Genomic DNA, 13,498 nt, shown 5'->3' with positions numbered 1-13,498 from the left:
TTTCTATCTCTCTGTTGATGTTCTCACTGAGATCCTCTAGTCTGTTCTCAAGTCCAGTGAGTATCTTTATGACCATTACTTTAAATTCTCTATCAGGCATTTTGTTTAGCTCTCTTTCTGTGATTTTGTCCTGTTGTTTCATTTGGAACATATTCCTCTGCCTCCTCATTTTGTCTAACTCTCCGTGTGTGTTTCTCTGTGTTAGGGAAGTCAGTGACGTCTCCTGCTCTTGAAAGCAGTGTCCTTATGAAGAAGAATTCTGTAGTGCCCCATATGCAGTGTCCCCTGTTCACCAGAGTCTGGCACCTCAGGGGAGTCTGCTCTGTGTGTTGTGTGCACTGCACTCTTGTAGCTGAGTTGTGTTTCCCTTCACGCCAGTTGTCTTCCATGGCTCTCTCTGCCTGTTGTGGGCAGGGTTTGGTTCCTGTGTTGTTAGGGGCCAGCCTGGGGTCACCTTGGGCTTGGGTAGGGTCAGACCAGGCATTTGCAGGGCATTCTTCCTGTGTTGTCCTCTGAGAAGCTCTTGTTGGTGGGTGGGGCTTGCAGTCAGAACCGAGGTCTGCCTCCAGCCCACTGCTGGGGCTACAGCTGCAGTTGTCCTGGAATGTTGGTTACCTTCCCCTCGCCCTGGGGCAGGAGTTGCTTTGGGGTGATGTTGGCCCCTGATGGGACTGTTTGCACAGTGCCAGGCTGGGTGCACTGCTTTAGATGGGCTCTGGCCAAAGGTGTATTGGAGGGGGTGGGTCCCGCAGGAGAACACGGGGGCAGGGGTGTGCGGAGTTAGCAAGGTTCGTGAGGGCCACGTGCAGCCCAGATCTGGCTTCAGGGGGCGTGTCTGCAGAGGAGCATTGTTAGCAAGCAGGTAGAGACTATTTGTCCTGCAGCAGGCGTCCCTGTTTCGAGGCAGGGAGGGCAGGGAGAGAAATGGTGCCTGCCACTGTTGTTCTTGGAGAAACTTCCCAAAGATCCCTTCCCTGCAGCACATATTCTAAGGTTACTAAACAGATCTCCCTCCTGTGAACCCCAGGTGTTTCTCATCCTGTTGCTTCTGTGCTGTATCTCAGCAGGACTATTTGTTGTGCTGTCTCTTTAAAGGCGGGGACTCTGTCTCCTCACCCTCCAGCTCTCCAGAGTCATCCCTGCTGAGTTTAATGTTTAAGCTCTACTGATGGTAATAATTCAAGAAATTCTGCCCCTCTAGTTTGCAAAGCCAGACGTTATGGGCCTTGTCTTCCGTGTGTGAGTCCCCCTGTGCTTTGGGTCCCTGGTGTGAGGGTCCACGCCCATGGAGTTTCTCTCCCAGGACAGTCCTGGGGCTCTGGTTAATTGCCAACCATGTCTCTGCTCTTCCTACCCTCTTCACAGTGCCTCTTCCCTACATGTAGCTGTCATGAGTCTGTTCTGCTAGGCTTCAGGTCATTTTCTGGGTTGTTTACACTGAGGTGGGTGTTATCTTGCTGTATCTGTGTCATTATGTGAGCTTGGGATCCTCCTCCTGTGCCCTCTTCCCTGGAAGTCCAAGAAAATGATACTGAAAGCCGTGGGACTGAACAAAATTATTGAGAAAGGGGACCATGAACTCAGGCAAGGCTGAGCTCATCTAGAGCTGATGGGGGGGAGGGGATGGAGTTGAAAGCGGGTGTCCAGTGTCATTTGTTTTTTTTTATTTTTTGAAAGAGAATGCCTGTGAATGGGGGAAGGGCAGAGAGAGGGTGACAGAGGATCTGAAGTGGGCTCGGAGCTGACAGCACAGAGCCAGACATGGACCTCGAACTCAGAAACCGCAAGTTCAGACCTGAGCCAAAGTTGGATGCCTAACTTACTGAGCCACCCAGGTGCCCCCAATGTGTCATTCTTAGCACCTCCTCTTATGAAAATAGAACCACGTTGTAAACAATGCATACGATTCTTAGAGTCCCGAGAGTACTCAGCTATCACTGTATGCCATATCACAGTATTAGCACAAACCAGAATCAGTCCCCTCAGCAGGGAGTGTCAGCCCCAGAGCAGACAAGAGTCTCTTCCCATCTCACGACTTTTTTTTTTGTAACATTTATTCATTTTTTTGAGAATGAGGGAGACAGAGCCCAAGCGAGGGAGGGGCAGAGAGAGAAGGAGACACAGAATCCGAAGCAGGCTCCAGGCTCTGAGTTGTCAGCACAGAGCCTGATGGGGGGCTTGAACCCATGAGCCACGAGATCGTGACCTGAGCCAAAGTTGGACGTCAACCGACTGAGCCACGTAGGTGCCCCAAGGTCAGGACAGTTTTGAAGGTCTTGAGCACAGAAGACCCAAAGTAAAGACAAGTGGCCGCGTGGTATTTACGTAGTGTTTTGGAAACATGGGGGTCAGGGATGCTAAATTAGCAGGCCAGAATAATCAGGGAAGCAGAAATTCATACCGGGACACTGGCTCTGCTTCTGGTTTGTCCTACTCGAGCTGCTTTGACAGGAGAAGCATCCGGCAGACTGTCCCTGGCTGCGGATGACTTTACTTCACATCAGTGCCACTTTAGTGCCTGTGTGCTCCATGCTGGGGACGTGGACGGACTCTGTTGATGGGGCCAGCGGGCTGCTGTGGGTGATGGCAGTGAACTACAAGGCAATGTGCAGAGACCTGAGGGCCCAAATCGGTGTTTTATCAGGTTGTGTTTTCCGTTTGGTGATCTCATTGCACTGAAGACAAGCCTGAGAGACGCTGAGGCAGAAATGGCGGGTGACCAGTTTTATTCTGTCTGCCTGCGTTTAGAGTGACTTTTTCACAGCAGAGCCAAAATCAGTTAAGTCATTGTCATGAGTTTAAGTATGAGACATGAGTACAGATTTCGTTTGCTGATGCTCCTGAAATTTGAAATTATTGACTCAAAAAAAATCATTTTTTATTTTTTCAACTATCAACATACAGTTTTTACTTATTGGCCACATACTATCATCTCGTTCTGTTTACCTGCTGTCTCTGTACAAAATAATATTTAAAAAAAATGTTTTTTAATGTTTTATTTTTTTTTAATTTTTTTAACGTTTTTTAATTTATTTTTGAGACAGAGAGAGACAGACCATGAATGGGGGAGGGGCAGAGAGAGGAGACACAGAATTGGAAGCAGGCTCCAGGCTCTGAGCCATCAGCCCAGAGCCTGACGCAGGGCTCGAACTCACAGACCGTGAGATCGTGACCTGAGCTGAAGTCGGATGCTTAACCAACTGAGCCACCCAGGCGCCCCTAATGTTTTATTTTTTGAGAGAGAGACAGAACACGAGCAGGGAAGGGGCAGAGAGAGAGGGAGACACAGAACCCGAAGCAGGCTCCAGGCTCTGAGCTGTCAGCACAGAGCCCGATGCGGGGCTTGAACCCACAAGCCGTGAGATCATGACGTGAGCTGAAGTCAGACGCTTAACCGACTGAGCCACCCAGGCACCCCAAGATACAATTTTCGGTTCTTATCTATGTCCCTTAAATTTTCTCTTTGACCTTTCTTGTCACTTGTTTTGCTGGGAAAGGTATTTTTGGTTATCCTTATTGCTACAGAATTTAGTTGGCAAGGCCCCTAGAGCAGTTTCTTCTTGCCAGTGTTGTTAATGAGGAAATGATCCCAAGTACCAGGTTGCTATGCCAAGGAGGTCAGTAACAAGCCTCTTTGAAGTTATTAAAGAGGGAAAGTGCATATTGTAAATGCTGTAATATTGTAACCTCACCCAGAAAAAGTAAGTAGAAGTCTATTTCAAACTTCTACAATCATAAACAATGTTATAGCATGAAAGGAGATGTGGTCTTTAAATATTTTTACATGTTGTTTTTTAATGTTTATTTTGAGAGAGAGAGAGCGTGACAGGCGGAGGGGCAGAGAGAGGAGTCACAGAATCCAAAGCAGGCTCCAGGCTCTGAGATGTGAGCACAGAGCCCGACGTGGGGCTCGGACCCACGAACTTCAGTTGCTTTACAGGCACGAGTGACTAGGGGCCACCACATGCGTGGTATTTTCGTCATCGCAGACACCGTAGCTGGGCAGTGGCAGGCAGATGGCCTGCTCACGGCCGCGTGCTCTGCCCACAGCAACCGCCAGGCCTCCTCCCCACGTTCACTGCAAAGTTCTGTCTCAAGGAGATAAGCCAGTGAATGGATCCACAATCGTAACCTTTGGCAACACACCTGCCTGCTTATCTTCTGTATTAATCTGTAGCCAAATTACCTTCTGGCCTAAGGTACATTTACATGCTTTGTTTGTTGTTTATGTAGCTCTGTGAGCTTTTAAGTCCCGAGAGCAGCGGTTTGTATACCTGGAACGGCACCACTTGAAAGAAAGCATATGAATTCATTCATTGACTTCATTCTTGTGTGTAATGTACGATTCTTCCCCTGGAAAAAAAAAAAAAAGCCCCGATGCCTGTTGGGTAATTCTTAAAACCTCTGGTAAGTGGTTCCCGGAACTGATGGTGCCTGCTTGATAGATATCCGCTTGTTCTCTCTGATTGAAAGCTCCTCTTTTCTCGATCCAAAGTGCTCCAAGTGAATTCCCACTAGAACCACCCAATCCCGTCAAAGCGTTTAACCCTCTGGAAACCTCCGTTAAACACTTGGCGTGAACAGCGGGGACGTGGTATTAATCGGTGGCAGGGCAGTGCCTTTCCACACCTTCGGGCACGCGGGTTGGTGAATAAACCTGATGCCGGCCACACCTCCTCTTCCCACGCTTGGCGGGGGGCTTGTCATCAGTCTGTCCTTTATCTGAGAGATTTGCCCCGAGTGAGGCCACGTGTGGACAGTGGACACACTGTGCCAGGGAACCCACGTTCTGTCTTGGACAGCAAGTCAGGGTTCCGCAGAGATCAGACACACGGGCGTGTGAGGATATGCACCTGTGCACGCTGGAAGGGAAAGGTGCCCACCTGGGTCTGTGCTGGGGGCACGTGTGAGGCACACAGGGGAGCTCGTCTGACTGCTCAGTGCTCCCAGCGTGAGGAAAACGCTTTGATTTTGCCTGGGTCTGTCGGCTATGTCAGCCACCTGTGGGATTCACACTCGGGACGCTCATTCCCTCTCCCAGGAGCAAAGACGCCCACGGCCGAGTGCCGCCCTTTCTTGTGGGGGTTCCGCTCAGCGCCGGCCCCGCGGCTACTTTTCTCTCAAGACCTTCTGACAGCCCCGTGGCTGTGACTTTCCTGTGCTTTCCGGTTGGTTCTCGCATTTCGCCAGGTTTCCCCCCGACAGTGAGTTCTGCAGGCCCGCTCGCCTCCTCGGCTCTGCGTCTGCGTTTGTGGTTCACTTCCACAGCTTCATTTCCTTCCTGCCCGTTGTCGCGATCTGAGAGCCGCGGGCTGTGCGGCCCGTGGCTCCAGACCGTCCTCTCTGTGCCTTCTGACCTTACAGATCTCAGCGTCGACCGATACCACGTGCAGTGGCTCCCGGAGGTCTGTGCCCACAACCGCAGCGCCGGAGCAGAGACCTCTTCTGGCATCACCCAGGTAAGAGACGGTCACACCGCCCGATTCTCAGCGCGATTTCACTTCCCTCGATGTGTGGAAACAGTGGACTGAGAGCTGTGCCTGGGGTACGACGCACACAGCTCGTTCTCACGGATTAGCTGCTGGGTGATCGCGAGGTGGAAGTGAAAACACAACGGTCCTTGTGTTCAGTCCTGCAGTATCTGCTGAGGGCTCCGTCCCGTGGGGGCACACGGCAGGGCCTGAAACGCGGAGGCTGCAGACGCCGTTCGTGGGGAACTCCCAGGTCAGGGGGGAAACGCTTCTGAGACCCCACGTGTCTCGACTTAGTTGGACAGAAGCTTTGAATTGTTCTGAGTCCTGAGTTGGCAGCACGATCTGCGGGTGGGACGGTGCCTGTGAACTTCTGTCCGACCCTGTCACGTCCCATCTTGCTCTGCCGCGTCGCTGGCTAGTTCCTCCTCGTCCGGGGAAGGAAAGACGTTCCCTGAGTCGCACACAGTGTGCCAGGACCGTTTCTGACTTTTCACCTGAACAGAACGCTACGTCCTTGCAGGCAGGAACCCTTCGGTACCAGCCAGTGTGTTACTCCAAATATTTGGGGCTGATGCACGAGCTACAGAGGGCCATCAAGGGACCAACAGCAAAACGTGCAGAGGGCGGTGAGGTGTCCAGAATATCGATGCCAGCAACTTGTCTGTGATCTAGCAGGACAGTCTAAGATTTCCAAAGGCATGGCCCCACATGTCTCACATGTTGATATACGCTATTTCAGCAGAACATTTTTCTTTGGACTACTTTCTAAAGCAGCAAGTGGGGTATTTTTAGAATCCTATCTTGATCACATAACTTTAAGGTAGTAAGATAAAACATGTCAGCGGGTCTGCAGAAATACAGCTTTTTACTGGATTTGACTTGTCCCAACTCATGCTCGCCAACGTTGTTCCTTTTATGTTTTCTTAAGTGGTCCCCAAAGTTTGTGGCGTTCGCTTAAACAGAAAAAAGAAACATTTTTAAAAAGGGAAAACTACTTGAAAAGCAGAGAAAGAAATGACCGGAAGCAGGGCTTATTAAGTTTTTTGTGGGCAGAGGCGAGGCTTCTAGTAGTTCTTTTACTTATGCATGCGTTGGAATTGTATGAAATCTGGCTTATTTTCAGGGGACCACCCAATCCTAGGCTTACCCTCTCTAGAAAGTCTGAAGGTCATAATACGCATTTGCTGAACACGTATCCTGTATCTGGTAGAAATAAGAATGAAAATCCCGAGAAAGCAGTCTGCTAAAGGCTCACACCTCGTCCACTGCCATTTGTAAAGGATGTTTAGACCCATTTATTTTCAAGCTCTGATGCGGCACGGGCTACTTTATCTGTAGCTACGGAGGCCTGCCTTCCCCGCCACTCGCACGCATTCTTTACGTAGCTGTGAAGTCTGTCCTTAGTGGCTGACGTGGGCTTCCAGCAGATTCCCATCCGGAGTGTAGATTTGCTCCCGAAGGGCAGTGTTTCAGGCAGAGGCTGCCATTGGTCCTGCTCTCCCCATGGCATGCCCGGTGCCCTGGCTCTGCCCGCCCACCCGTCACCCCTGGGCGGAGCGCCAGCTGCTTCCTCTCCGCACCTGTCCCCCACTCTGCCCACCACTACGGCCTCCATCCTGACCCGTGACCGAGGCCGCGGGCTGAGCCCCTGCATCTCATACACGTGTGCCTCAGGCTCTGGTACACACTGGACGTCAGGAACAAGTGAGACGTGGGTTCACAGTCTGGCACTCCCACCTGTGTGCCTGGCAACCGTCACATGCGGCCTGGAAGGTCCCATGAAGCTGCTTTGGTCGTGCCACGCCGCGGTCCTGTTCACTTCCAGGGGCCGTGTCCCACGCCATGGGACGGCCCACAGTCGTGAGGAACCAGAGCATGCACAGTGTCTCCTTCGTAGTTTTTGTAAAAGCCACACTGCACGCATGCACAGGAAACTATCCTTACTAGAACAGGACTCATCTGCCACATCTTGGTCCCTAATGAGACGTATGGCTAGCATATTCCCTCTCTCTCTTGCTCTAGGAAAATTATATCATTCTTCAGGATCTGTCGTTTTCCTGCAAATATAAGGTGACGGTGCAGCCGATTCGGCCCAAGGGCCGCTTGAAGGCAGAAACCGTTTTCTTCACGACTCCGCCGTGCTCTGCCCTGAAGGGGAAAAGCCACCGGCACATGAGCTGTCCCGGCGAAGCAGGTACGTCTTGAGCTGAACGTGCAGTGTGATGCCAGCCACACTTGGAAAACATTTCCACACTGTATTTCACAACACCCAAAAAAGCAAACGTCCCCCGCTTTCTAAATCTGACGGCCCAGGTTGGGAGGCAATATATGGCTGTGGGCCACATTCTGTCCTTCTAACAGCACGGCATCCTCCGCGGGCAGTATCACCCCTTTAGAAACGAAGCCAAGGTTTCTCCAGTGCTTGTACTCAGGCGTGTTCTACAGAAATGATTTCATTTTCACCCCACCCCTGTGCCACGTGACCTACCTTTACGCACTTTGCACAACACCCCTCCCCTGACCTTCATCCGTTTGCTCTCCTTACCGGGACCTGTCCTCCTATCCTGAGGCGCAACGAGGACCCCAGGACTTGGCGAAACGCAGCTCTGACACGGGATCACTTGTCACAGCGTCACTACCCACCCCGGTCATGGCGCTCACTTCTGCTCTTGAGGAAGTGGCCAGATCTTGCCACGTGGCGGAGACCTCTCTCCTCCCGTCCCCAGAGCTGGGTCCTAAAAAGAGTCCCCAAACCACCCAGCAGAGTGGCCGCACTGAGAGCACCTCTGGCTGACTGTCCCCGTAGGTCATGGAGGTGATGGCCTGAAGCCCTGCATGAGGACCGAGGTCAGACCACGTGCGCCTCCCCTGGGGAGCGGCTGCCTGAAGTGCCCGCGATATGTGCAAACAGCTCCCATGTCCAGTCCGTGTCCCACAGCCTAACTCTGCCTCTTATGTCCTCTCCCTCCAGGTCACGTGCCTGCCAAGGTGCTCGCCAAGCCCGAGAACCTTTCTGCCTCGTTTGTCGTCCAAGATGTTAACATCACGGGCCACTTTTCTTGGAAGATGGCCAAGGCCAATCTCTATCAGCCCATGACTGGCTTTCAGGTGACCTGGGCCGAGGTCACGACGGAGAGCAGACAGAACAGCTTGCCCAACAGCATCATCTCACAGTCGCAGATACTGCCTTCCGTAAGTGTCGACTTGCTTCCTGTATGCATGTCGCTCATGTCCGCGGCTGGTCGTCAGCGGCCCCTGGAGGTGGGGGTACTCGTGCGCCACAATGCGTGCCATACTGCTGAGGCGTCTTCCCACATTTTCTTCTTCTGGAGCCATTGTTGTGCAAGTATTCATGACCTATGATAGGTGCTGTTGTGAGCAGGGAAAACGGTCAGCGGGACATAACCTGTGATTCCTTCAGCAGCCCCGAGCCTGTCCTGTGGGCAAGTGGTTTAACCGTTGTCCCTCGGGTCCAAGTGGACCTGCCCTGTTTGAAGTGTTAAATTGGGGGAAAACAGCTCAAAGAAGCTTGTTGTTTCTCTCCCTTTTCCCCCTTCAAATCTGGCGAGAGCCCATAACGAATTGGCCTGTCTTCCAGGCCACTTAATTCCTTGGCTTGAAAAAAAACAAACCCCATGTGTGGGCTTTTACCCTCTCTAAAAATGTCCTTAGGACATCCAACTCCTGGTCCACTGAGAAAGAAAGGAAAGAAAAAAACAAGTCCGGAAGGAAAAATTCCTTGGAATTAGAAAAGTAGTTATTCTATGAATGTGTTAGGTTTTACTGAATTCCGAAAAGAATGTGTTGGCATGAAAATAAACATGTTCAGTCCTGGGCATTGACAGATACTGTGTTTTGTGGAAAACTCTTGGCTCGTTGACTGAACTTTGGATGATCAAGAATTCACATCACAAGATGTGCAGATGAAAACTTTCAACCATGGGAAAGTCTTATGTTAAGGAACAAACACTGAAATCTCAAGGGTGAGCTCTGAGAACTGGCACTTTGGCACACATGAACCCTGCCAAGTGCTCTGGGCTGCCAGGGTCGAGCGGGGTGCTGAGAGGCGATTCGGCACAGGGCTCTGGCCGAGGGGGAGCCGCCAGTCTCCCCTGTGAGGCTGCTGTGCTTCCCACCTGCTCTTCGACCACTGCCACCTGTCCTCCACGCTCCCACCTGCTCTGACCGCTGTCACCTGTTCACCGCACTCCCACATGTTCTCCAACCACTGCCACCTGTCCTCCACGCTCCCACCTGTCCTCTGACCACTGCCACCTGTCCTCTGACCACTGCCACCTGTCCTCCATGCTCCCACCTGTCCTCTGACCGCTCCCACCTGTCCTCTGACCACTGCCACCTGTCCTCCATGCTCCCATCTGTCCTCCATGCTCCCACCTGTTCTCCACACTCCCACCTGTTCCCACCTGTTCTGACCACTCCCACCTGTTCTCTGACCACTGCCACCTGTCCTCCACGCTCACCCCTACTCCACACTCAGGTCTGTTCTCTGGCCACTCACAACTATTCCACACTCACATATCCTCCGTGCTCCCACCTGTTCTCTGTACTCACATGTTCAAGGGCTCATACCTATTCTCCATGCTCACACCTGTTCTTGACCACTCCCTTTTTCTCCACAATCACACCTATTCTCTGGCCGCTCACACCTGTTCTCTGTGCTCACACCCAGTCTCTGCACTAACACCCATTTGACCACGCACACCTGTTCTCTGACTGGGACCAGCCTGCAGGAGAATGCGTCTGCACGGTGCCTGCTGTTTTCAAAGGGTCACTGATGAGCATTTCCTTTTGTGTGGCTCCCTCAGGATCATTACGTCCTAACAGTGCCCAATCTGAGGCCATCTACGCTGTACCGACTGGAAGTGCAGGTGCTGACCGCGGGAGGGGAAGGGCCGGCCACCATCAAAACTTTCCGGACGCCCGACCTCACACTGCCCTCGGTGCACAGTGAGTGTGGGACACAGAAAGTCAGCAGATGTGGGGGAACACTCCGATAAATGACCGAGTTATCACAGATCCCTGTGAAGCAGGGGGTTCTCTTCATCTCAAGTCCTTCCGCCCCATGTGTGTCCACACGGGACTTGATTTTAGCCACATTAGCATCATCGTGTGCTTGGTGACTAAGTGCTCCCTCCCTGCCTGGCATCCCTTTCCTCCCTTCTGTTTTCTACACGTATCAGGCTCGCTACTTACCTTTTACACTGTAAATACACATGAGGGAGAAAAATCTATAACCTCACAGCAATCTGAAATTGTTTTAGAAACTATGATTTTCACATGCGATGATCTAGGAAACACGTTGCTAAGGATTATTTTCTCACGACACATATTTGAGTGTAATATATGACATACATTTTCTTCATACTATGACCCAAATCAGTCTACTGGATTTACTGTGAAGTCCAGGTTTTTACAAAGAATCGTCACCCACTGTTTCAAAAACACTGAGACTCTTGCCGATTTTTAGATTATGGACTTCATCTCTTTCCAGCTTAAATTTATAAAGCGGTGCCTCCAGACTTGTCTGTTGCTAAGAAAATAGAGCAGGAATCCTGGTTTTACATTTACAATTGTACTAGCTACATTTGCCCCGATTACCGTTCGCGGCTAGAATTGAGGCAGATGCCAATGAGCCTGGGAGAGCTCGGCAGCCCCTTCTCTTTGTAAAGGTCGGGTGAATGCTGTCCTGATACTCCTCCTTTGAAAATGGGTTTCATGCGAGGACTGGTTACATTTTTAACTTCCGAGGAAATAGAAGGACTTTTTTTTGGAGGGCGTGGGGCGCACCTGGGTGGCTCAGTAGGCTGACTGTCCGGCTCTGGGTTTCAGTCAGGTCTGATCTCATGGTTCGTGAGTTCGAGCCGCAGGTCGGGCTCTGTGCTGACAGTGCAGGGCCTGCTTGGGATTCTCTCTGCTCCTCCCCTTCTCTATCTGTCAAAAAACAAACCTGAAAAGAAAAGAAAAGAAAGGGCTTTGGTGTGCTTGGATAACTGTACGATGCAGGAAAGGGGGTTGTGCTAGTCCTCTTGTGAGTTTATGGATTTGGGGGAGAAACCGAGGGGTGGGCAAGAGCAGGAGGGGAGGCTGATTCGGAGCAGGGAAGACGAGGACGTGGGAGGGAAGACTTCCTGGCTCCCATCCTTTCACCGTCAGCCGGTACCCGGCTTCCTGCAAAGCAGCAATGACTAATACGTCTGTCCTGTCACCCTTCAGGACCCCACCTCAAACATCGGCATCCTCATCATTACAAGGCTTCCCCAGAAAGATACTAGACGGCTCCAGACAACGTCCAAGAAGTGAAGGAATGTGCCGGCGTGCTGAGCTGCCAGGCCGGCACGTGTGGTTCTACAGGCAGGCGCCCCATACAACTCCCTGCCCCCGTAACTCTGCGTCCGAGGAACCTCTGCTGATCTCGGGCACCTCTGGAAACTAGCGACACACAGCCAGTGGGGACGGACCCAGCTTCCTGCGGGGACGGAGGAAAGGAAGGTGAGGCCCGTGACACTGGACGCCAAAATATCCACATACGAATCCCCATCGAATGACTGCAGAAGTGAGATCTCCCTGCATTTGGAGGAGCACATTCTCAACACAGTCCACACACGCACACGAAGCATAACGCTAAACCAACAACACGTTTTTAGATTCAACGATGGCTTTGATTTGCAGGGTCAACTGAGATGATGCAGTTTTTAGGCCCTATTTATTCCGATCTTTCCTAAGATGATTTATACCACGTGTAGTTTTTAACTGACAAAGGTTAATCTCAAATACAGCAATTAATTTAAATCTCCGCTTGTCCCTAAGCTACGTTCACACAAAGGCGAATGAGCATCGCGTCTGTCAACGGCGGTTTTCAAAAGACATCCAAAACAGGAAAGATTCAGCCCGTCACGCTGCTATCCAGAGTCTGCCTTGGAGAAATGAAACTTCTTTCCGGGGGATACTTTTTAACATTTCATCCTGCAAAATGAGACATTTCCCTGACGTGTTTTCTTACTTACGTTTTCCTTGTTTTCTTAATGCAGAAAAGAGCTGCTGATAGGCTTTGTTTTACCACTTCACGAACTTAAAAATTTACAAAACCTCTTGCTTAAAATGAAAGGATCCCAACTACTGGGTATCTTCCAGTCCTTACTAAGTTTTGCCTTTCCTTAATCAAAGTAAGCTACTTGTATGCTAGAATATTCCCTATTCTCGGTCATGTAGGAAACACGAGGCCATGATTGACAGAGGACGGCTATTTAGTCTTTCAAATCCATTCTGTCGTACTGTTTGCCTCCAAACTACCCCTCTGTGGCATGGACTCGGGTCAAGACATATCAACCATATGTGATGTTGAAGTGCACCTTGGGGCAGCCTTACACCCAGAAGCGTTTAGTCGGATAAAGTTTGCTCTTGAGGGAATATCCATATTTATGGTTTGAAACGCACAGATATGTGTACTTGTTTGTGTGTGTGTATGTGTCTCAGGCACACACACATCACAGACCTTGAGCATGACTCACCGAAGAAATGGTTTTCACAGCTACCGAAGGTGGATAAAGACACAGTGCTTCTAGAGAAAAGGATTATATATTTTCCCCACCGGTGTTTCTTCTATGAGGAAACAGCAATGTGTCAGAAGTTAAACATTTAAAGGGAAAGCCTTCCTCATCCCACTATGTACCTACGTAAACTGGGGAAGGTTTCGGTACCGTCTTCTTGGGTTTTGATGGTGGGACTGGGTACTTACCGTGGTGTGGTTTCCTGAGAGTGTGCGGACGCCCTGACGGCTCCTGGAGGAGAGAACTCTGGACTTCTTCACTTCTTGTGGCTTCTCCACAGTGTCAGGAAGCAAATGCACTACAAAATGGAGAGAGACTGTTTTTCCTGTCCTCTCGATGCACATCTTTAGGAAACACGGTCCATACGCATGGATATGTGGTGACAGATACTGAAAACTGGTTCCTGTGTGGTAACGACTTTTAAAAGTCGACGACACAGGCAATATTTTGCAGCTT

General features: G+C 50.8%; 1 protein-coding gene across 3 annotated transcripts in view; it reads left to right on the top strand.

Moving 5' to 3' along the window:
• Positions 1-12,957, top strand: part of ANOS1 (anosmin 1) — a 179,994-nt gene extending 167,037 nt beyond the window's left edge. For all 3 annotated transcript variants that reach the window (XM_027050598.2, XM_027050597.2, XM_053202044.1), the window contains 5 exons: positions 5,365-5,459; positions 7,497-7,668; positions 8,446-8,666; positions 10,301-10,442; positions 11,709-12,957. In XM_027050598.2, coding sequence (XP_026906399.2) covers positions 5,365-5,459; positions 7,497-7,668; positions 8,446-8,666; positions 10,301-10,442; positions 11,709-11,767 — 689 coding nt within the window. In that variant the 3' untranslated portion in view covers positions 11,768-12,957. The remainder of the gene's footprint in view (positions 1-5,364; positions 5,460-7,496; positions 7,669-8,445; positions 8,667-10,300; positions 10,443-11,708) is intronic.
• The last annotated feature ends 541 nt before the right edge of the window (positions 12,958-13,498 follow it).

This window comes from Acinonyx jubatus, chromosome X, assembly GCF_027475565.1.
Source record: "Acinonyx jubatus isolate Ajub_Pintada_27869175 chromosome X, VMU_Ajub_asm_v1.0, whole genome shotgun sequence".
NCBI lineage: Eukaryota > Metazoa > Chordata > Mammalia > Carnivora > Felidae > Acinonyx > Acinonyx jubatus.
Note: the sequence above shows the minus strand (reverse complement) of the source record. Positions and strands in the feature narration are given on the sequence as shown.